The sequence below is a fragment of the Miscanthus floridulus genome, chromosome 15 (genome assembly GCF_019320115.1).
Source record: "Miscanthus floridulus cultivar M001 chromosome 15, ASM1932011v1, whole genome shotgun sequence".
NCBI lineage: Eukaryota > Viridiplantae > Streptophyta > Magnoliopsida > Poales > Poaceae > Miscanthus > Miscanthus floridulus.
In genome coordinates, this window is record NC_089594.1 from 8893391 (window position 1) to 8914941 (window position 21551).

General features: G+C 45.1%; 1 protein-coding gene across 2 annotated transcripts; it reads left to right on the forward strand.

Annotated features, from left to right (window-relative positions):
- Positions 1–13808: 13808 nt before the first annotated feature.
- LOC136508925 (uncharacterized) lies at positions 13809–17130 on the forward strand. 2 transcript variants are annotated; one of them, XM_066503700.1, is made up of 4 exons: positions 13809–14475; positions 14578–15804; positions 15885–16021; positions 16105–17130. In XM_066503700.1, exons 1-4 carry the CDS (start codon positions 13863–13865, stop codon positions 16501–16503), a joined length of 2376 nt encoding a protein of 791 aa, XP_066359797.1. In that variant the 5' UTR covers positions 13809–13862; the 3' UTR covers positions 16504–17130. The 2 variants fall into 2 exon arrangements, with proteins under 2 accessions (XP_066359797.1, XP_066359798.1); XM_066503701.1 differs by having other exon boundaries at positions 13810–14475; positions 15903–16021; positions 16105–17126.
- Positions 17131–21551: the final 4421 nt, after the last annotated feature.

The window sequence follows — 21551 nt, forward strand, 5'->3', positions numbered from 1 at the left end:
TGCTATCCTGTGCAATATCAAACTGATGGATGATTTCTTTTGCGAGGGCTAGCTGAGATGTAATATGGCCAATCTTCTTTTGGCTCCAACTTTGGAGGGCTCTAGCTGTTGCTTTGAATTTCTGGGACAGCGTTTGCACAGGGCAGGGAAGGGGTTGCACTGAACTCCACGCTGTCGCAACCGTCTCCAGGAACCCAGCCAGGCTGGGCCAAAAAGATTCAAAATGAAACCGTCTCTTACTTGCAATACTGTTCCGCAGCCCAAGAATAAGTGGGCAATGGTCTGAATCATCTGAAGCCGAGCTCTGGAGAAGGCAATCAGGAAACATCTCTTCCCAATCAAGGGAGCAGAACACCCGATCCAATTTCACCAACGTGGGAGAGGCACTAGAGGGGGAGCTGGACCATGTGAACTTGCGCCCATGGAGAGGTAATTCAGTTACTGCCATATCATTAATCCACCTTCTGAATCTTCCCATCATCGCTCTGTTCAGATTGCTGTTATTTTTGTCTTCATCTTTGTATATGAGGTTGAAGTCTCCTGCTACCACCCAGGGCCCAGTGCACTGACTCCTAATATCCCTGAGCTCTTGCAAGAACTGAATTTTCTCCTGATTATCTTGGGGGCCATACACACAAGTAAGCCACCAAGGGGATTCAGTGGCTGGACAGAATTGGACTGACACACTGTGATTATCCACTCGGCTATCCTGAACAGTACCCAAGCGGCGTCTCCAGGCAATCAGAATTCCTCCACTGGCACCAATAGAAGGGCGGCAAATGAAATTGTTGTCAAAATCGCTTCCAAGCATAGACAAGATAAGTTGACGAGAAATTGCACTCATCTTTGTCTCCTGAAGACAAAGGATGTCAATTCTGGCTGCATCAACAAGCACGCGCACTGCATCTCTTCTTGCTACAGAATTTAGCCCCCTTACATTCCAAAATAAGATGTGTGATGGATTCATTTGGAGACAAACAGAGAACGACCAGGAACTCTAAGAGTAAAATCAAACTACACACTCCACCGGCCCAACAACAAAGTCCTCCTCTGTAGGTGCCCATCCAAAGAGAGCAGCCAGCGCCCTTGTATGGGAGGGTGTAACATGCTGACGAAAACGCTGGGCATAGTCTTCAAGAAGCTGTTGGTCCAATTGCTCCTTCTCATCATCTACATCCAAATCCAGAGCCCGCAACACACGCTTCATCAGATGTGTGGGACAAGCCTTATGCTGATCCACACCCAACCCATTGTTTTAGATGACCTGTGGGAGGAGAATCCATTTCAACTTGAGGATTTGAAGGATATGTTGAATCTTGGTGAGAGTATCAACGGAATTGTTTTAGTAACTACATGCAGTAAACCAATCGCAAAGAAACTTTGTACCAATCATAAGCCATACAAGATAGAATCCTTGTCAGATGACATGTGTTGGGATATAATAAAACAGAGAACTGGCTTCGAATTTAGATATGGCAAAGGACACTTGGAGGGTATAGGAAGGGAGATTTCCAAAAAGTGTGGAGGTATAGCTTTAGCAGCTCAGTCTCTTGGATTCATGTTGCAGTCCAAGACAACGGATCAATGGATGGAAGTGAAAGACAGTGATATCTGGAATAATTCTATTTCTAATGTGCTTGCATCATTGAAGTTAAGTTATAGCAGTATGCCTCCTTGCTTGAAGTCATGCTTTACCTACTGCTCAATGTTTCAGAAAGGTCACAAGATAGCTAAAAACGATCTAATTCACCAATGGATTTCTTTGGGTTTCATCAAACGAACAAAATTACTCTCCACTATGCAGCTTTGCGAAAAGTATATTGTGCAGCTTGTTGGACTATGTTTCCTTCAACATTCAGTGTCACCCATGGTAAGTTATTTTTCTATACTGTTACAACCCATTGTTTTTATCATTTCCGTGAAACAATTGAAAAGAATAAAGAATGGAAGTTTTGATAACCACACCAGTACGAAAATGATTTTTGGGTGGGTAAAATGGATTTCTAGTGGTGGCTATTATGCTCGCCTCTATATATAGGTCTTTGAAAATTGGGTGGTTTTGAAAGGCGGGCAATAATCTGCCTTTGTAAATGATTTTCAAAGGTGGGTGACTTAAGCTGTGTTAGATAATATGCTGCTCTAACATCTTTATTTGTCATAGGAGCATAGTAACAGTGACCGCTCCCTCTCTTTCTTTCTGATAGCACAGCAGTATTTGGGAGTATGGCTATAGTGACATATAGTAGGTAGTATATGTCTATAGTAATACATAGTGGGCAGTAGGTGTTAATGGACAACGCCTCTGTAACTCAGTTGAGCTCACGTGACCCTGTCGCCTGCAATCGCCACAGCCTGCTCATCCATGTTGCCCACTATGGCCTGCTCGCGCACTCGCCCAGTCACCCATGACTCCATGCTTCGCGCTACACTACTGGCTTGGCATGCTTGTAATTTGTATAAGAACCGATGTACACAATCAATGCAAAGTGTTGATTGGTAAGCGCGCGTTGATCCCCCATCGCCTACACTCGCTCCTCTTCCACTGCTCCACATAGACTTTGAACCTGCTCTTCAAGTTCGAGCCCTCCATTCACGACGTGTCGTCTTCTTCTGTGTCGGACATCAGCGACACCGATGGCGCCCTCAGCACTAATCAGAGTCCCCCTCGCCCTTAGCCCCAAGCTCCACCTGCTTCTTCACTACAGATGGTGAACATCAAGTCCCATGTCCTGACGGTCCTCGATCTTGTCAACCCGAACGACCCCGAATGGCATTGCTTCTTCGATTCCGTCATCGGCAAATTCGGGCTTCACTCGCACATAACTACAACTCAATGCCACCCAACGCCTCAACCCGAGTGGCTCATGGTTGATCAGTGTCTGGTCAACTGGCTCTATAATGTTCACTACTACAGAAAGGTTAATCACCACCAGGACATTCACCCACGGTTATGAGACAACAGACGGATGGGCTGGAGGGGCCCTTCTAGTTGACCAACCGGCAGTGATATCAATTTTCACCGCTGACCCGGCATATGATCCAGTGGTAAACACAATGCCAGTCTTTGCCATCGTATCGTATACCGAACCAATGGTAGAATGGTTTTCACCGTCGGCTACTCATGCGATGTGCGACGTGCGAAGAAGATGACAGAGATAATAAGTTTCACCGCTGGTGCCAAGATGGATCGATGCCTCATCGTTAGATCCGGCAGTGAAACAAGCTCCCACTCCCGCAACATTCTCCAGATCGTCTACGCGCTAGGTGCCACCGCGTACTCGGTCTGGGCGGCCATCCTCGACCTCTTCCACGACCACCAGCTTCATCGGGCCACGTACGTTGAAGCTGAGTACCGCATCCTCTATTAGGTCGAGCTCACTGTCAATGGCTACTGCGCCAAACTGAAGTATCCTGCCAACGCTCTTCGTTAACTCGACTAGCCCATCGGTGGGATGTCCCGGGTCTTGAACATGCTCCGCAGTCTCAACACCAAATTTTAGCACACCATCTCTGCCATCACCTCCAAGCAACCTTCCTATCAACTCACTCCTATCTCTTGCTAGAGGAGCTCTACGACTCCCAGCACAACAAGCTCATCATCCACCATGCTCTCATGGAGCGTGGCATCACACAGCCTCCTCCGTTTGTTGGCAACACTGACTCGGGTGATGACAGCAGCACTGGCCCCGTCACTAGCAACACTGGTGGGAACCGCACCAAGAAACATCATGGCCGCGGCAACGACAACCAAGATAGCTCCCGGCGTTGCGCCCTCCTCTTCATCACAGTTGTCTTGGACGGTGGGATTCAACCCATGGACTGGCATTGTTCAGAAATGGCCCATTTCATTCCGAGCACCTACCGCGGATGTCCTGGGGCCATGCCCGGCACTCCTCAGCAGGCTTTCGTTTCTATTGCTCCCTAGTTCTGCGTCAACTCCTCTATGGGCCTACCCCCAGTGCCCCCGGACAGACCGTACCGACTATGTGGGACCCCAACTCCCTTCTCGTCGACTTGGCTAGTGCCGGCGTGCCACCGGCTAGTTGCAGCTCCGGTGACTGGGTTCCTCGATACCGACGTGTCATCCCACATGGCTTCAGGCCCCTGTAATCTCCGTTCTCTAAGCTCTCTCACATCTCTTACTTCTGTTACCGTGGGCAACGACGCCATAATACTAGTCACGCACCAGGTGAAAGGATCTAGATGGCTAGAGAGAGTGAATAGCCTATAAAAAATTACTACAAACTTCACAACACTAGTACAAAGGGAATTAGTAAAATAACAAGTCCTAATAGCCTCTACTTGCACTAGCACTAATTTCACCCAAGCAGGCATCCTACACAATTCTAGTAGCTTTGATTTCTAATTCTAGTCACAAGTACCACACAGGAGCTACTCTTAACAAGAACAACTGGAGCTACAAAGCAAGCAACTAAACTAGTTACAACTATAACTACAAGCTCTAGCTAGCTACCACTACAAGCATCTACCGCACAAGCAAGATATGAATGAACCAACAAGTGTGGAAGTGATATACCGAACTAGCCACGAGCATTTCACTAGAGTTGCTCTTTGCAATCTCTCGTTGGGACGAGCACAAGAGCCGCGCCCCTTACAGTTGCTTGATCGGAGCCGGCAACAATCATTAGTAGCCGCTCAACAATCCCTCCAACTCTAGGCCAACTAGGTGATGGCAAATATCAAGAGTAAGCTGCGGCTCAGCTGGGCCGCGCGAATGAAAGGAAGGTCGAGCGGCCTTCGGGCTGCAGAGGGGAGGCGGGCCAAAAACCAGAGAGAGTGAGGAGAGAGGGAAAAAATTCTTTTCTTTTATTTCAAAAATCATTTTGAATCATTTTTTAAAACACTTTGAAACATTTTGAATTTAGACCAAAACCACTCATTACAAAAATACAAATGCACCAGCATGAATGCACCACAATGTTGCTAAGCCTTATATTTGATTTTAATTTTAACAAAGTTTTTATTTTTCTAAGTTTCAAATGCTCACAAAAATGAATAAATAAATTATTTTCACCTATTTTAAAATGTTGCAAATTTTAGGTTGTTACAATTGTTGTGTTTCCATTTTCTCTCGAGTCAGAATTCATGCATCAACCAGATGGTCTTGGGTCTCCTTGGGGCCCTGCCCATGCTAGAATACTCGTGCTTTCTTCATCCCCATATGTAGAATACCGGTGTTTTCTTCCCCACTTACGCCAGTTCCACCACCTCAAGATGCAGCATCTATCTAATTAATTGAGAAACACCTTTGTCATTGCCTGTTGCTTTCCAGTAGCTGTCCGTGGTGTCACGGTTGGCACACATGCCCATCAAGTATTTCATGTCTCTTTGGTAAAAACAAATTGCACTCCTCCCCCATCTTCACTTTACCTAACTATTGATTTTCAGCAAGTGAAAAACACCACACCAGTTGAACTAAATATGTGTGTGTGCGCGCGTGTGTGTACAATGCACTTATGATCATTTCTTACATGTTTCAAAATTTCATAATAATTTTAAATTTTCTATATGCCTATGCACTTTGGATTTTGAAATTCCATGTATTTGATGCATATATATAAATCCAAATTAAAACAGCATCACGTTATGTGTACTCTATTAGAAGAGAAATTATGATGTAAAGATGACCGGAAAGAAGTAGGGAAGGAAATCTCCATTTTGATTTGAACAACAGCATTGTGCCTTCTTATTATTGTGAAAAAATAAACACTAGTTCCTTGTTATGAAATGATTCAAAATTAAACATGGTATGAGTTATAAAATGCCACCTAACAAATAAAATCTTTTTATTCTGGATTTCCAACAAAAAAATGAAGCAAATCAAATTAGCCATCAGTTATCCAGTATTTAATCCAGTTTCAATAAAGTATCATGTCCTATTAGTGCACATTATCCCAACAGACTTTTGCAGAAAATTTCTTTACACAGTATTAACGAAGGTCCATGCAAACTATGATTAAAATTGAATGACCCTTCCAAACATTTATAACATCAGAAACACCAGTGGAAAAAAACCTGAATCGCTGCTTCTGGCAGAGTAGCAATTTACCAACCAAGATAGTGTTTAAGAAAACAACATATTCATTAAACCCAACAATATTGGAAATGGAGGAAATTAGGCTACAAACTAAAAAGGCTAATTGATTTACTAATCGATTCTGCTCTAGTTCGTTCAAGCTCACATTTTCTGTTCATACAATTAAATATACCAAAATCGAATGCACCATGCACATGACCATGATCATAGCTTCAACAGACATGAAAATGCACCATACACATGACCATTATCATAGCTTCAACAGACATCAAAATGCACCATGCACATGACCATGATCATTTTGATGTCTGTTGAAGCTATGCTCACCTTACAAAAATCGAATGCTGCATGCACATGACCATGACCATTATATATACTCCAATAGTTTGCTACAATTAAACTGAATTGGTCATTGATTCAATGGTACTATAGTACTTTAATTGTACTAACACATTTAGATCCTCCTGCATTCTTGGACAAGGCTCTAGAATAAAACTCTAGGAGCTGCTGCACTGCCAAGAATTAATCTCGTCATAGTGAAACAAGATAATACTTACTAATCTCGCCACCAGTTTCATTCCTTCTTCTCCCCCATTTTCATAGACATGTTTCAACGATCTGGGTAAAACCCTCCAGAACTCATGCACATAATCTCCTCCCTTGCTCTTACTGTTTTGCAAGATATCATTTGATAAAAATAGGAGTGATATTTTCTTATCCTCTGTTGCACTACTGAACTGCTTTTCCCATGTGTCTACAACCCTTCAGGCCCTCATGCGGTGAAAAATGCAGCATTGTGAAAGTGCTGCATAAGGATTAAGGAATACAAGAAAGAACAGCTAATGCAATATGTAGATTCAAACTTACATAGGAAAAATATAAAATTCTAATTAAATTTGACATACGAACAGATAGAGGAAATAAATAACCAATTTGGCCATTTGCTACTTAAAGCACACAAGGTATATAAACCACAAATTGGGTCCTCCGACCGTGTTCAAAAGTTCTGTTGTTTCCTTCCAATTTTACAGTGAGTGCCATATTAAATCTCAAGAAGCAGAACATGTTCTGAGCGCCCGTGCGTGTGTGTGTACAATGCACTTATGATCGTTTCTTACATGTTTCAAAATTTCATAATAATTTCAAATTTTCTATATGCCTATGCACTTTGGATTTTGAAATTCCGTATATTTGATACATACATACATATATATATATATATATATATATATATATATATATATATATATATATATATATATATATATATATATCCAAATGAAAACAGCATCACGTTACGTGTACTCTATTAGAAGAGAAATTATGATGTAAAGATGATGACAGGAAAGAAGTGGGGAAGGAAATCTCCATTTTGATTTCAACAACAGCATTGTGCCTGAGCCCGTGTCGGCCAATGGTGGCGAGAAACACCACCCAGCCACTGAAGGGTGAGAAGAAGAGAGCTTGCAAGAGTGGTAAAGATCAAATGAATTAACGTTCCACGCCGAGGAGGGAGCGGGGGAGCAGCAGCATTATATACACCTATGTCCCAACGGGCAGATCAACGGTCGAGAGGAGCAGGAGGAGAGGGGGGATCAACGGCTGGCGAGGCTCGAAGTCATGACTCCCCCGTGCCAGCCTTATATTATAGGTTGTGCCATGCCCGGGCCAGCACTACAGGCCGGTCTGGCGGCCCAGGCACGGCTCTATCACTATGTCGTGCCTGGCACAGGCACTATGGGCCTCGGGCTGACCTGGGGACGGCACTAAAAAGCACGGCCCGGCCCATACATGTGTCTGTGTGCAGCCCATGCTTTTTAGCGGTGTACAGGACACACACATCTGGCCATTTGTGTGTGCGCGCGTGTGTCCTATACATATATAAAACAATATTCCACACATTAAAGTTTCTCGACACAAATTAAATTGTAAAATAGTTTTAGACACAACTATATAAGAAATTTTCTTCAAGCAGATCGAGCGTTGTACCTTGATATTGAAGCGATGGCTGGCATTGTTGTGTTTGTATTTTCTCTCGAGTCAGAATTCGTGCATCACCCAGTTGGTCTTGGATCCCCTTGGGGCCCTGCCCGTACTAGAATACCCATGCTTTCTTCATCCCCATATGTAGAGTACCTGTGTTTCCTTCCCCACTCCAGTTCGACCACCTCAGCATCTATCTAATTAACTGAGAAACACCGGCCTTTGTCCTTGCCTGTTGCTTTCCAGTAGCTGTCCATGGTGTCACGGCTGGAGCACATGCCCATCAAGTATTTCATGTCTCTTTGGTAAAAACAAATTGCACTCCTTCTCCCCCATCTTCGCTTTACCTAACTATTGATTTTCAGCAAGTGAAAAACACCACACCAGTTGACCTAAATATGTGTGTGTGCGCGCGTATGTGTACAATGCACTTGTGATCGTTTCTTACATGTTTCAATATTTCGTAAAATTTTTAAATTTTCTATATGCCTATGCACTTTGGATTGAAAATTCCATATATTTGATACATATACAAATACAAATTGAAACAGCATCACATCACGTTGGCACCATCCAAATTGGACCAGTCAGTAAAGTGGCGAGTGGACTTTCAAACCTGGCAGTGTGGTCAACTATCTTATGGAGGCAAATCTATCTTGGTAAATACCAGTCTCACTAGTATCCCAATGAACATGATGGGGTTCTACTATTTACATGAGGGAACACACCAACAACAGGACTCATTGAGAGGGAGATTTTTTTGGCAGGGGGTGGGGAACAATAAGAAATATCATGCGTTAAAATGGAAAGTGCTTGCCTGACCCAAAGAGTTTGGTGGTGTTTGGTTCCTAGAGACAAGAGTAATGAATGTTGACCTTCTCACAAAATGGACATATAGAACTGAAAAGGAAGAATAGTCATTTTGGTCCCCCAACTATTTCTCGAGGGTCAGTTTCGTCCTTGAACTTTCAAAACGGCCGTTTTAGTCCTCAAACTCTACTTTTAGGCTCAATTTCATCCTAAAACTATGAAGATGATCGTTTTAGTCCTCGAACTTTGTATTTTGGGCTCAATTTCATTTATAAACTATCAAAGTGTATTTTGTTCTTTAAACTTTCATTTTCAACACAACGTTGTCTACGTTACGTGGAACACTGTACTGTTGCACCTAGTTAGCTCCAACACCACCGGCTATTGGAGATAGAAAAAACAATATTCATCCAAAAACTCTTTCGTGGCCATTAATAATTCCAAGCTGTTATTTTTAGTGTTACCTTATAATGGTACCATTTATATATATCCGACTACATGATATTATGGGAGCAATTACAGTTGCATCGAACACTATTTATTCATTAAGAATACATGGATATATTGAAACAATAGCAAATCTATAATTTTGATAATTTATGGATGAAATTGTGCCTAAAATATAAGGTTCTCTTTTTGAATAGACAAAATTGTGTTGAAAATAAAAGTTAAATGCACTTTGGTAGTTTATGGATGAAATTGATCCCAAAATGCAAAGTTTGAGGACTAAAACGATCATTTTCATAGTTGTAGGATGAAATTGATCCTAAAACTAAAGTTTGAGGACCCAAACGGCCGTTTTGAAAGTTTATGGATGAAATTGAGCCTCGAGTAATAGTTGAGGGACCAAAATGGCAATTGTGCCAACTGAAAATGGAGAGCAGAGTATGTGCATTAGTATACTAAGCAAAAAATGAACAATAAAAGTATGTTCAGCTAAAGAGTATAGGTGCTTTCCAATTTTGACTGGGGCTTCACTCAGTCAAGCTCTAGTTTGAAACAGGGAGAGCTATGTCTGTTGGGGATGGGGAAAGGACCCGATTTTGGAAGGATGTTTGGTTAGGGCAGGATGCTGTCAAAACTAAATTTCCCAAATATATACAGGTATGCTTCTGACCAACAAATGTCAGTGGCTAAAGCCAGTTGAAGAGGCTGGTGGCGCAATTTAGAAGGCATTTTGGTGCAGTGGAGTTGGCAGAGTAGAAATTGAAAGATGCTCACCTTACTGAACAGGCCGATCAAGTTTTCTGAAAATTGAAGAAATCAGGATAATTCACTACTAGATCAGTGAGATTTATCATGTTTAATTAGTGGAGTGATACACAAAAGGATGACCGATATTTGGAGGACGAAATCTCCCTAAAGATACTGATTTTCCTCTGGATGGTTTGACATGATATGTTGCAAACTGCCCAATAATTAGTAATAATAATTTGATATGGTTTCAAGATTTGCAAACTCAGTGGAGTCGAGGAAACAGTTGACCACTTATTAATCTTTCGTTGCCCTATTGTTGTCCTGGTCTAGTGTTGGTGCGTGATAGCTTCGGATGGTCACAAATTCCAAGTGCTATTCTAGACTTCAAATCCAACCTGTTTAACCCAGCAGGGAGCACCAAAAACAATTTTGTTTTGTTTATCTTTGCAGGAGTAAGCTGGCTGTCTGGTGAAATGCATCAACTGGGTGTTCTCCAACAACTGGGACTTTGCTATTATGTAAGTTGAAAATCCCAGCAAACTGCTGCTAAGCTTTTAATAAAAGCTGGCCCAAAAGGTCTTTGGTCTAAAAAAAACTAATTCTCACTACTGCAGATGTCTGAGTTCTGAAATACCATAGAAGATTCTGTAGCAACCAAATATTACCTTGGTCAGGAATGTGGCCCCCTCTACGTCCACTGAACACAAATCTATACCTAGCATCCCCTTGTTTCTAACTTTGACATTCACACATGGTGTCTTCCCTCTAAGCCCATAGATACAATCCCATGCATCCATAGAAACCACTAGCAGACCCTCCTTTTTTCATGATGATGGCTTCCCTCTAAATTTGTAACACATAATCCCGTCATGAGCACTCCTAACCCAACTTTGGCATTCACATGAATGTGGTCCCCTCTACACCCACTGAACACATATATATCGCTAGCAGTCCTCGCTTTTCTAATTTTGGCATTCCTACGATAGTGTCTTCCTTCTAAGTCCATAGATGCAATCCCTTGTATATACAAAAGCTATTAGTGAACCCTCCTCTTCACATGACGTTAACCTCTTAAGTTCGTAGCACACAATCCTATCATGATCATCCCTGACCTAACTTTTGTGTTCACGTGAAGCTGGTCCCCTCTATGCCTACTGAACACAAATCAATCGCTAGCAGCGCTCTTTTCTATCTTTGACATTCACGCGTGGTGTCTTCCCTCAGCCCATAGATACAATTGCCTGTTCCATAGGAACTGGTAGCAGGTCCTCCTTTTTGCATGACGATGGCTTCCTTCTAAATTTGTAACACATGATCTCATCATGAGCACTCCTCATCTAACATCGGCGTTCAAGTGAAGGTGGTCCCCTCTACACCCACTAAACACAAATCTATCACTAGCAGTCCTGCCTTTTCTAACTTTGGCATTCACTTGGCGATGTCTTCCTTCTAAGCCCACATATACAATCCCTTGTATCTAAAAATTCTGCTAGCAGGCATTACTCTTCGCGTGACGTTGCCTTCGCTCTTAAGTCTATAGCACATAATCTGACCATGTGCATTCCTCTCATAACTTTGAATGCTCACGTGACGGTGGTTTCCCTCTCCGCCCGCAGCATATAATATTATAAATTCCACTAGCGGGCGTTACTCTTCGCGTGACATTGCCTTCCGCTCTGAAGTGTATAGCGCATCATCCTACCATGAGCATTCCTCTCCTAACTTTGTCGCTCACGTGATGGTAGTTTCCCTCTCCACCCGCAGAATATATCTATTTATCACTAGCCGCCCCCTATTTTAGTCCTGATTTACACGGTGGCCTTTTCTATTTATCTTCAAATACCTAGCATGGGCACTGTTGGCCTCGGGCCGAATCGGGCACGGCGCTAAAAACCATAGCCAGGCCCATACATGTGTGTGTGTGTGGCCCGTGCTTTTTAGCGGTGTACAGGACACACACATCTGTATGTGCGCGCGCGTGTGCGCCCGTGTGTGTCCTATACATATATAAAATGAAAAATAATCCACATATTAAAGTTTCTCAACACAAATTAAATTGTAAAATAGTTTCAGACACAACTATATAAGAAATGTTCAAGCAGATCGAGCGTCGTACCTTGAGATCGAAGCGATGGCTGGCGTTGTTGTGTTTGCATTTTCTTTTGAGGCGGAATTCGTGCATCACCAAGTTGGTCTTGGATCCCCTTGGGGCCCTGCCCATACTAGAATACCAATGCTTTCTTCATGCTCATATGTAGAATACCTGTGTTTTCTTCCCCCCACTGACTCCAGTTGCACCACCTCCAGAAGCAGCATCTATCCAATTAATTGAAAAACACCTTTGTCCTTGTCTGTTGCCTTCCAGTAGCTGTCCATGGTGGCATGGTTGGCGCACATGCCCATGAAGTATTTCATGTCCCTTTTGGTAAAAACAAATTGCACTCATTCTCTTCCATCTTTGCTTTACCTAACTATTGATTAATTTTTAGCAGGTGAAAAAACACCACACCAGTTGAGCTAACTATGTGTGCGTGTGTGTCCGCATGTGTGTACAATGCACTTATTATCGTTTCTTACATGTCTCAATATTTCATAATAATTTTAAAATTTCTATATGCCTATGCACTTTGGATTCAAAATTCCATATATTTGATACATATACAAATCCAAATTGAAACATCATCACATCACGTTGGCATCACCTTTATATATAGGATGCATGCCTAGCCTAGAATGGCAATGCCAGGTCACATTGCACCTTGATCATCCACAGCTTCTTGCTGCAGCTGGCTAGCTCTCCTGCTGTGATGGTGACCGAGAACTGCTTCTAATCATGCTCAGAGACAAAAATGTTACCTTGGGCAGGAATTGTTGCTTCTCGTCGACAAATGCCTTCCTTAGTACCCACTTCTCTATTCTTCTGAGAGAATTGGTGATATTGTTTGAAAACAGTGGTACCATCCAATGTTCGAAAAGGCGACGCCTCATCCCCGCCTAGGCGCGACTAATCGCAAGGCGAGGGGTTCCGCCTGGCCTACGGGGGTAGGCGGACCCCTAGGCGGGCGGAGCGCCTAGGCGGCGCAAGGCGTCGATTCGGCGTCGATTCGGCGGCGCTGAAGCCGTCTAGGCGGCGCGGAGGCGGGCGCGGCGACCGAGCGCGCGAAAAATTGACGCCGCGGGCGACCGCGCGCACGCAGCTGGCTTCGGGCGCGGGAAAGAGAAGGCTCGGGCGCGGGAAGGATAAGAGGGAGAAGGGGGAAAAGGACGCGCCTGCTTCCGACGGCCGCGCTCCTCCCTGCGACCCCGCCGGGAAGCTGCTCCCGCCGGCTGCGCTCCTCCTCGCTGGGTAGGTGGTCCCGCAGACTGCGCTCCTCCCCGCCAAGCTCGTGGTACCGTCGGTCGCGCTCCTCCCCGCCGAGCTCGTGGTCCCGCAGGCCGCGCTCTTCCGCGCCGAGCTCGTGGTCCCGTCGGTCGCCTCCCTAAGCTGAAGCCCCAAGGCCCAAGGTCCTCTCTTGCTCCTCTCCTCTGTTCCCTGCTCCTCCCCTGCTCTTCTCCTCTGTTCCCTGCTCCTCCCCTGCTCTTCTCCTCTGTTCCCGCAGTCTGAACTTGGTAGGACCGTAGGAGTGCTCTGAAGTGATGATTCTTATTTGATAAACAAATTGACCAAGCACCGGTTACCAACTTACCATGAATTTTCTCTTGGTTCAAGCTAGCACTTTTTTTTAGCTGATGTGTGACTGATTGTATGTATCTTTGTTTGACTGAATCATTTGTAGGATGTGTGACTGATTTTTTTAGCTGATTTGCTACATGTATGTATTGCCTGAATGTTCACTTAACTCTGAATGTATTGTCACTGAAATCTGAATGTATGTATATGTATAGGATGTCGACAACAGAGGTTGCACCTGAAACTGAGGGAGCGAATCTCCTGAGAAGGAATTCGGATGATGTGGGATGGGAATATGGGGTTCTTGTTGATGCTATCAACAAGGACAAGGTGAAGTGCAAACTATGTGACAAGGTGATGCAAGGAGGGATTTATCGGTTGAAGCAACATGTGGCCCATGAAGGAAAGAATGCGACGAAATGCAAGGCCAGAACACCGGAGGCTCTGGAGGCTAAAGAGAAGTGCAAGAAAGCACTAAATGATGCAAAAAGAAAGAGGGAGGAGAAGACTGTTCGTGAACTAGAACTTAGAGAGGAAGTGAATGTTTCTCGGGTTGGAGGTGGAGAGTCAGAGGAAGTCACTTGTATTGGAAGTTCAGAGCCTCACAAATTAGGACCCATTGACAAATGGACGCGTGCTATTGATCCTAAAGCAACCAAATCTGAATCTTTCACTCAACAGAAGCTGAACAAGGAACTTTGGAAAGAAAGATTACATGAGGTGCATAAATATATTGCAAGATGGGCCTATAACCATGGTAATTTCCTTGCTGTTTTTTTATTTCAGATTTCAATTTCATTGGATGCCTTGCTGTAGTACTGAACTGAACACTAATTTCCTTTTTTTGTAACAATGACAGCAATACCATTCAATGCATGTGACAATGATGAGTTCAAGCAAATGTGTGAAGCAATTGGACAATTTGGGCCTGGAATTGAACCTCCAACTATGTTTGACCTGCGAGGAAGATTGCTGGAAGAAGAATATGCAAGAACCAAGAGTTTGCTGCAAGAACGTGAAGCCGAGAAGGTGAAGAATGGGTGCTCTATTATGACCGATGCTTGGTCAGATAAGAAGAGGAGAAGCATAATGAATGTGTGCACTAATTGTGCTGATGGAACCAATTTTATTTCCTCAAAAGAGATGTCAGATGTGTCACACACAAGTGAAGTCATCTTTGAACTAGTGGACAAAGCAATCGAAGATATTGGTCCAAATGATGTGGTGCAAGTTGTGACTGACAATGCTTCTAACAACATGGGAGCAAAGAAGCTACTGCATGAGAAGAGACCACAGATCTTTTGGAGCTCTTGTGCAACTCACACAATCAACTTGATGCTCCAAGGAATTGGCAACATGGCTCGGTTCAAGAAGGTGATTGACCAAGCAAAGACATTCACCATATTTGTCTATGGGCACACAAGAACACTAGAGTGCATGAGGTACTTCACTGAGGGCAAAGAGATAGTAAGGCCAGGAGTGACTAGGTTTGCTTCAAACTATTTGACTTTGAACAGCATACAAGAGAAGAAGGACCAACTAAGAAAGATGGTGGTGCATAGTAGGTGGGACTCATTGAAGGATGTGAAATCAAAGAAGGGAAAAAATGCCACAGCAACTATATTGAATCCAAACTTTTGGAAGGATGTGAAGTTGACATTGGCTGTTTTTGAGCCATTGTTCAAAGTTCTCCGTTTGGTTGATGGAGATGTGAAGCCGTCCATGGGTTTTGTATATGGAGAACTATTAAAGGCAAAGAGACAGGTCAAAGAGGCCCTTGGCAATAATGAGTCCCGTTTCAAGGATGTTATTGCTGTTGTTGACAAGAAAATGGCTGGAAGACTAGATTCTCCATTGCATTTGACAGCTTATTTGTTGAATCCACACTACAGTTATGCTGACCCTTCAATCTTTGATGCTCCCAAAATGACAGAAGGATTTATCAGTTGTGTGGAGACTTTTTATTATCATGATGAAGACATGCAAGAACAAGCTGCCAACATTGAACTCCAGAAGTATCAGAATAGAGAAGGACCATTTAGCAAGAAGCTTGCAAGGAATTTTGAAAACTTTGATTATAATCCAGGTAAAAGTTGTTTGCTGATTTTACATGGTTGTTTGTTGTGTTCATCTATCAAGAAATCTGTTGTGCCTACTAACTAATAGAGAGGTTTTTTATTTCAGCATCATGGTGGCGGCTTTATGGAACTGAAACACCAGCTCTACAGAAGATGGCTACCAAGATCCTATCTTTAACAGCAAGTTCTTCTGGTTGTGAAAGAACTTGGAGTGGGTTTGATGGGGTTAGTACCTATCTGTTATCAAAATTTCAGCAGCATTACAATTAAATTGCAGAACTAAAAGTGCTCTTATTTTTAATTTATAGGTGCACACTAAGAAGAGAAATAGGCTTACTACATACCGCCTCAACAAGTTGGTCTACATTCAATTCAACAACAGGCTGATTAATAAGAGAGCAAAGATCAAGTCAAAGAAAATTACTGATGTTCTCTTGTCTAGTGATACAACTGAAGCTCAAGGTTTCCTCCAAGAGAATGGAGATGATTGTGCATTAGTTGTCTTTAGAGATGAGGAAGATGAGGAAGAACTCATGGAAGGTACAGGGATACCTTGGTCTGTGCTTGGAGATGCAGTGGGAGCAGAAGAACAACTAGAGCTGCGTAGAAGTGCAAGGGTGAGAGAGCTCTATGAAGAAGAGTTTGAGTCCGAAGAAGAAGAGTTTGATGAAGATGAGGATGACTATGTGATGGATGAACCCTACTGAAGAAGTGTGAGACAGCTTCATGCCTTCATGTCATGTTTTAGCTTTTATTATGCATCCATGTATCTTTAACTTATGAACTTAGAACTCCTGATGTGTGCTTGTGTTTTGTGTTGTGAGAACTGAGAATCATCAATCATGTGATGTAATGTACTGCTAGTCTACTATCCATTTTATATTCTATGTTGCTACCTGTTGTCCCTTCATGTTTGTGATTTCAAAAGGCTATCCTATGCTGCTGAAATGCTGATAATGGATGGGAGAAGGCTCAGACCTCAGATAAGTACCTAACTTGCTATTTTCTATTTTTTGTATCACTTGTATTGATGCCCAATTGCATCTAAAAGTGTTGTCCACTTCTATTGCAGCAGTGCTGTAGGAAATTCAGTGATCAGCAACTACTATTTTGAAGCTATAAGCCTATAACAGGTATGTATCAACTGCAACTAAAAGAGCTATGTATCAACTGCAACTAAGGACAAAGGACCTAAGGTATGTCTACTGGTCCTTCCCTATTTTTTATCTAAATTATTCATGATTTATGCTATAAGCCTATAATTGTATATATTATATATTGATATATAAATATAAATTGGCAAAACGCCTAGAAAAACGCCTAGCATCGCCTAGGCTGGCCTAGGCTGGATTAGTCGCTAGGCTAAGGGTCATCGCCTAGATTTCGCCTAGCGCCTAGCAAAACTTTGGTACCATCATCCACTTAGGATTTTAATGCTCATTACTTCATTGGTAACCTCCTTGTTCAAGAAGGGCAGGCGAGCCTCAAGGCCCTAGGCAGATATATATTGTCTTGTTGACTGTCATTCATTTATACTGTTTGAGAGGCAGCTTCAAGCAAATTGTACTGCCATTGAAACAAGTGATTTGCGACGCAGGCAAAAATACTTCAGGCCAATCACTTTAATCCATAGCTTTTCCATGCTCATGTACAAACTGCAAACCAATAAGTTGGCACTTCACTTCTTGTCAGTTCTTATTGGCTGCAACCAAAGTGCCTTCACCAAATATTATTCAAGCCTAGTCCAATACAAATTCATCTAGCGTGTAGCAGAGAGCTTCACTCAGGAAAAGGGAAAATCCTAAAGGTACTGACCATGGTGTACATCTCGAAGGTGTTAGGCACTCTTTCATGGTCATTCGTCCTTGAGGTGCTATAGGCAAGAGGTTACTCTAGTCGTTGACTCGTTGGTGTAGTTGGATTGCAGTGCAACTATCCAAATCCACCTAAAAGGTCCTGCTCAACAGTCAACCATGACTATCAGATAAACATCTGCGTGGTGTATTGCTTGAGAAGGAGCATCAAGAATATTATACTATTGTGGAAACAAGCAAATGCGAGGAGGCACATGATTTACGGAGGTGGACATTTTGTTTATGGAGGCAATCAAGATTTTCCATCTCATAAAATCGATTTATAGAGGCGGTCAAAATTACCTGTCGGTACAGAAAGTGACCAACTAGTGAATATTTGTAGTTTTGCTGTACGTTATGATCGGAGGTGGCCTAGCACTCAATGACACAGGATTTATACTGGTTCAGGCAATGTGCCATACGTCCAGTTTGGGTCGATCGGTGACTTTATTCCTGAGCCCAGGTGCTCGAAGTCTGCAGTGGGGTTACAAATGAGAAGGAGAAAGATGGGGGGTACCAGAGGCCCGGTCGGCTCCGGTCGGAAGGGCCGAGAGCGACGGGAACTCCGCTATGAGCTAAGTGTTCAAGCATGTGCTTGAGGTCCGAACCTGGCGGTTCTGTGGTTGTGAGCTATTGGACTAATGAATCTAAAGGAACTGAGCTTTTATCAATCGATCCTCCTGTTGGAGGGAGTGCATCCCCTTTTATAGATGAAGGGGATGGCTTTACAGGTGAGAGGGAGAGGGTACGGATGCTTTTAAGCCTTGTTGCCCACGCCGATGAGGATTGGATAATGGTAGGCGCCCACAACACTGTTGATGTCACTGTAGAATGTCAGGTGCACGTGGGAGGTTGCATTGTCTTCTTCAGGAAGGGTTGACGTCGGTACCTGCAAAATACTGTTGGATGCCTAGAGGCATGTGAGGAGTCTCACCGCGTTTATCGGGTATGGTGAATCCTAGCGCCTACAACACTATTGATGCCCAGAGGCATGTGAGGGGTTTTTTGCCGTACGGGAGTCCGACGGCGCCTACAATACTGTAGGATAAATGTCGGCGCCTACAATACTGTTTGTGTCAGGGTGGTTGTGGAACACTATTCCCGTAGGTGTACAGGGTATGGTCCCTGTACCGTGGTTTGACTCGCGTGCTGCCTTCTCCGTTCGTCCCTGGTCCCTTTCGAGCGGGCGTCCCCAGTCGGATGGCCCCAGTCGGCTTCGATTGCGCCAGTCGGAGAAGAGCGGTGAGCAGGGTTCTTAGGTAGCCCGGTCGGAGAGACGCGGGGTCAGAGTCGGAAGTAGGACTCGGGGCAGGCCTTCCGACCGGAGAGGCCGCCCGGAGGTGGCTGGAGCCCGAATGGCGCTCCAGTCGGACCGGTGGGCCGAAGTAGCTGACGAGCGGGCATTGCTCTTCTTGGGCCAGGCCTTCTGGTCGGTTGCTGGACCGCCCTTTTGCCCTATTGTTTTTAGACTCTTGGGTCGAGCCTTAGCGTGGAAGCCGGTTCCCGAGGGACCCTGGGTGTTGTTTTAGCAGGCGTGTGTGAATGTTTTTAGTCTGAGATGGATTTTTGTTTAACCAAGGCGTCGTTGTGCAGCCGAGGTGTTTAGGCGCGGGGATTGGATTGTGACAGAACTTACTGATCCCAGTGTCGATGCGTGCCGTGGATCGGGTGAGAAAGTTAGTTCGGATGTGAGAGAGCTCACTGATCCTGGCGTCGATGCGCGTCGTGGGTTCGGGTGAGGGAGTTAGTTTGGGACAAACCCTGGCATCGGCGCGCGCCACAGACGAAGACAGCTTAGTTCAGATGCGACAAAGCTCGCTAATCTTTGGCGTCGATGCACGCCGTGGGATTGGGCGAGGCGGAGTCGCGAGCGGACCCAGGCGTCGGTGCGCGTCGTGGATTGAGAGATTTAGTTAGTTTAGGAATCGGTCGAGCCAGAGCTCATGGATCCTGACGAGGCGAGTTCGGGGTCACGGTCCTCGGAGTCTGAAGTGTAGTCGGAAGTGAAGCCATATGACATGAGTTCGGGGTCGCGGTCCTAGGAGTTTGGAGCATAGTCGGAAAGCCTTATGACGTGAGTTCGGGGTCGCGGTCCGAGGAGTCTGGAGCGCAGTCGGAAGTGAAGCTATATGACGCAAGTTCGGGGTCACGGTCCCAGGAGTCTGGAGCGCCGTCGGAAGTGAAGCCATATGACGTGAGTTCAGGGTCGCAGTCCCAGGAGTCTGGAGCGTAGTCGGAAGTGAAGCTGGATGGAGCTGAAGCGTAGTTAGTTTAGTTAAAGATCGGACAAGGCGGTGCTCACGGATCCTAGCATCGATGCGCACCGCGGGACCGAGCGAGTCAGAGTCGTGGATCTGGCGAGTTCGAGGTCGCTGTCCTTTGCGTTTGTCTTGAGCTCCCAAGCCCTATCGGGCCTTCGTGGGGGTCGATGTGAGTTGTGTGCGTTACCCCATCCTTGGTTCCTCACAACCGGAGGGGCTGAGTTTCATCGCTTGTCCCGATCGCTTGGGCTCGAAGACTAGTTCAGTGAGTTCGCTAACGGGTGTGATCGAGCGGAATCCGGGTCCATCGTTCATGACGGGGTCGGCATAGCCCTCTTGTGACATTCCACTACTCCTTTACCTGCAACCCGGCAGATGCCTAGGTCGTTCTGAAGACCGATCCGGGTGGCCTAACGGCCTCCTCTCGATGGAGATTCTGTGGGCCTGGTGAGAGGTTTAGGATCAAACAAGAAGGTTGAGATGACTCGGTTTGCCGGACCGGGCGAGGGCCACATGGTGCTCATCTACGGTTTTCTCCCCTGGCTCTATTGGTTGCTCATGTCGAATGAGGCAACCGCCGCTTCATGATGCAACACAGAGCGTTCTGATTCATTTCGCTGCACGTGAGATGCTTAGTTCTCGAGCCCCCGGGCGGTTCATGCCCTAACCGTCCGGGGGGTGCAGGCGTATGCGATGAATGCGCGTATGGATGTATGAATGGTTTGATGAAAATAGAGGGGGTTTGACAGTGTTTACCTTGACGACTGGAGTGACAGGGCTCGGAGAGCTTCAGTCGGAAAATGTCCGACCGGGACCCGTGCTCGTCGTTCGTGACGGAGTCAGTATGGCCTACATGGGGCATCCCTTCGCTTCCTACCTATGTCTCGGGGTGGATACTGAGCGATTCGATCGACTCAGGGGGCCGGTTGGTCTCCCAGTGGAGATTTTGTTTTTGGTCTCCCCTGGTCTGTCCTGGGGAAGCGGGGAGCCTCCCGCGTGTGGTGACGCTTCGGTTTTCATGCCCGGTCGTGCGATAGTGGTGGGCCATACCCAGGCCACATTTCGCCTTGCTAGGCGATGTTCCATCTGACCCAGAGTTTCTCCGTCAGTCAGTGTGCGTCCCTTTGGCCAGGGTGTGTCCCGTCGTTTCCTATCCGCATTAAATGGGGGCAGAGTTTTGCGCTCTGATCGTCTGCTTTTCTTCTTTAAATAGAGGGAGGGAGAGGGCTCTCCATCGTAGGCCTTTGCCTGTTCTCAACTGTTGTCTCTCTTCCTTCTTCCTTGTTCCTTCTCACCGAGAGCGCCTCTATGCTGCGGTGGTTCCTAAGTGAGAGAGATAGTGAGCAAGGGGGAGGACTTACAGATCCTTTTGTGAACCCAGAGCGTGATGTCGGACTGGAGGCCACCACGGGTGATGCTGGATCTGATCTACGAGGCCTTCTTCGGGATAGAGCCGCGTGTAGATTTTCTCTGGTGGATCTTTACCGGGCGAGCTTTGTCGGAGAGGAGGTTACTCACGATTGTGCCGGTGGAGGGTTCCGTGCCTACAGCTGCTCAAGTCGGCCAGTTCATAAAGTTTGATGAGATTTCTTCTAGCCATGGTGACCATACCTCGGTAGCGGCGCCCCTACCCAGGAGCTG

What these genes read in the sequence shown, in the direction of transcription:
- LOC136508925 (XM_066503700.1), top strand. Translation starts at nt 13,863, where the DNA reads ATGTATTGCCTGAATGTTCACTTAACTCTGAATGTATTGTCACTGAAA. An exon ending in AAGATGGGCCTATAACCATG is followed by an intron (nt 14,476 to 14,577) that starts GTAATTTCCTTG and finishes TAACAATGACAG; the next exon opens with CAATACCATTCAATGCATGT. An exon ending in AAACTTTGATTATAATCCAG is followed by an intron (nt 15,805 to 15,884) that starts GTAAAAGTTGTT and finishes ACTAACTAATAG; the next exon opens with AGAGGTTTTTTATTTCAGCA.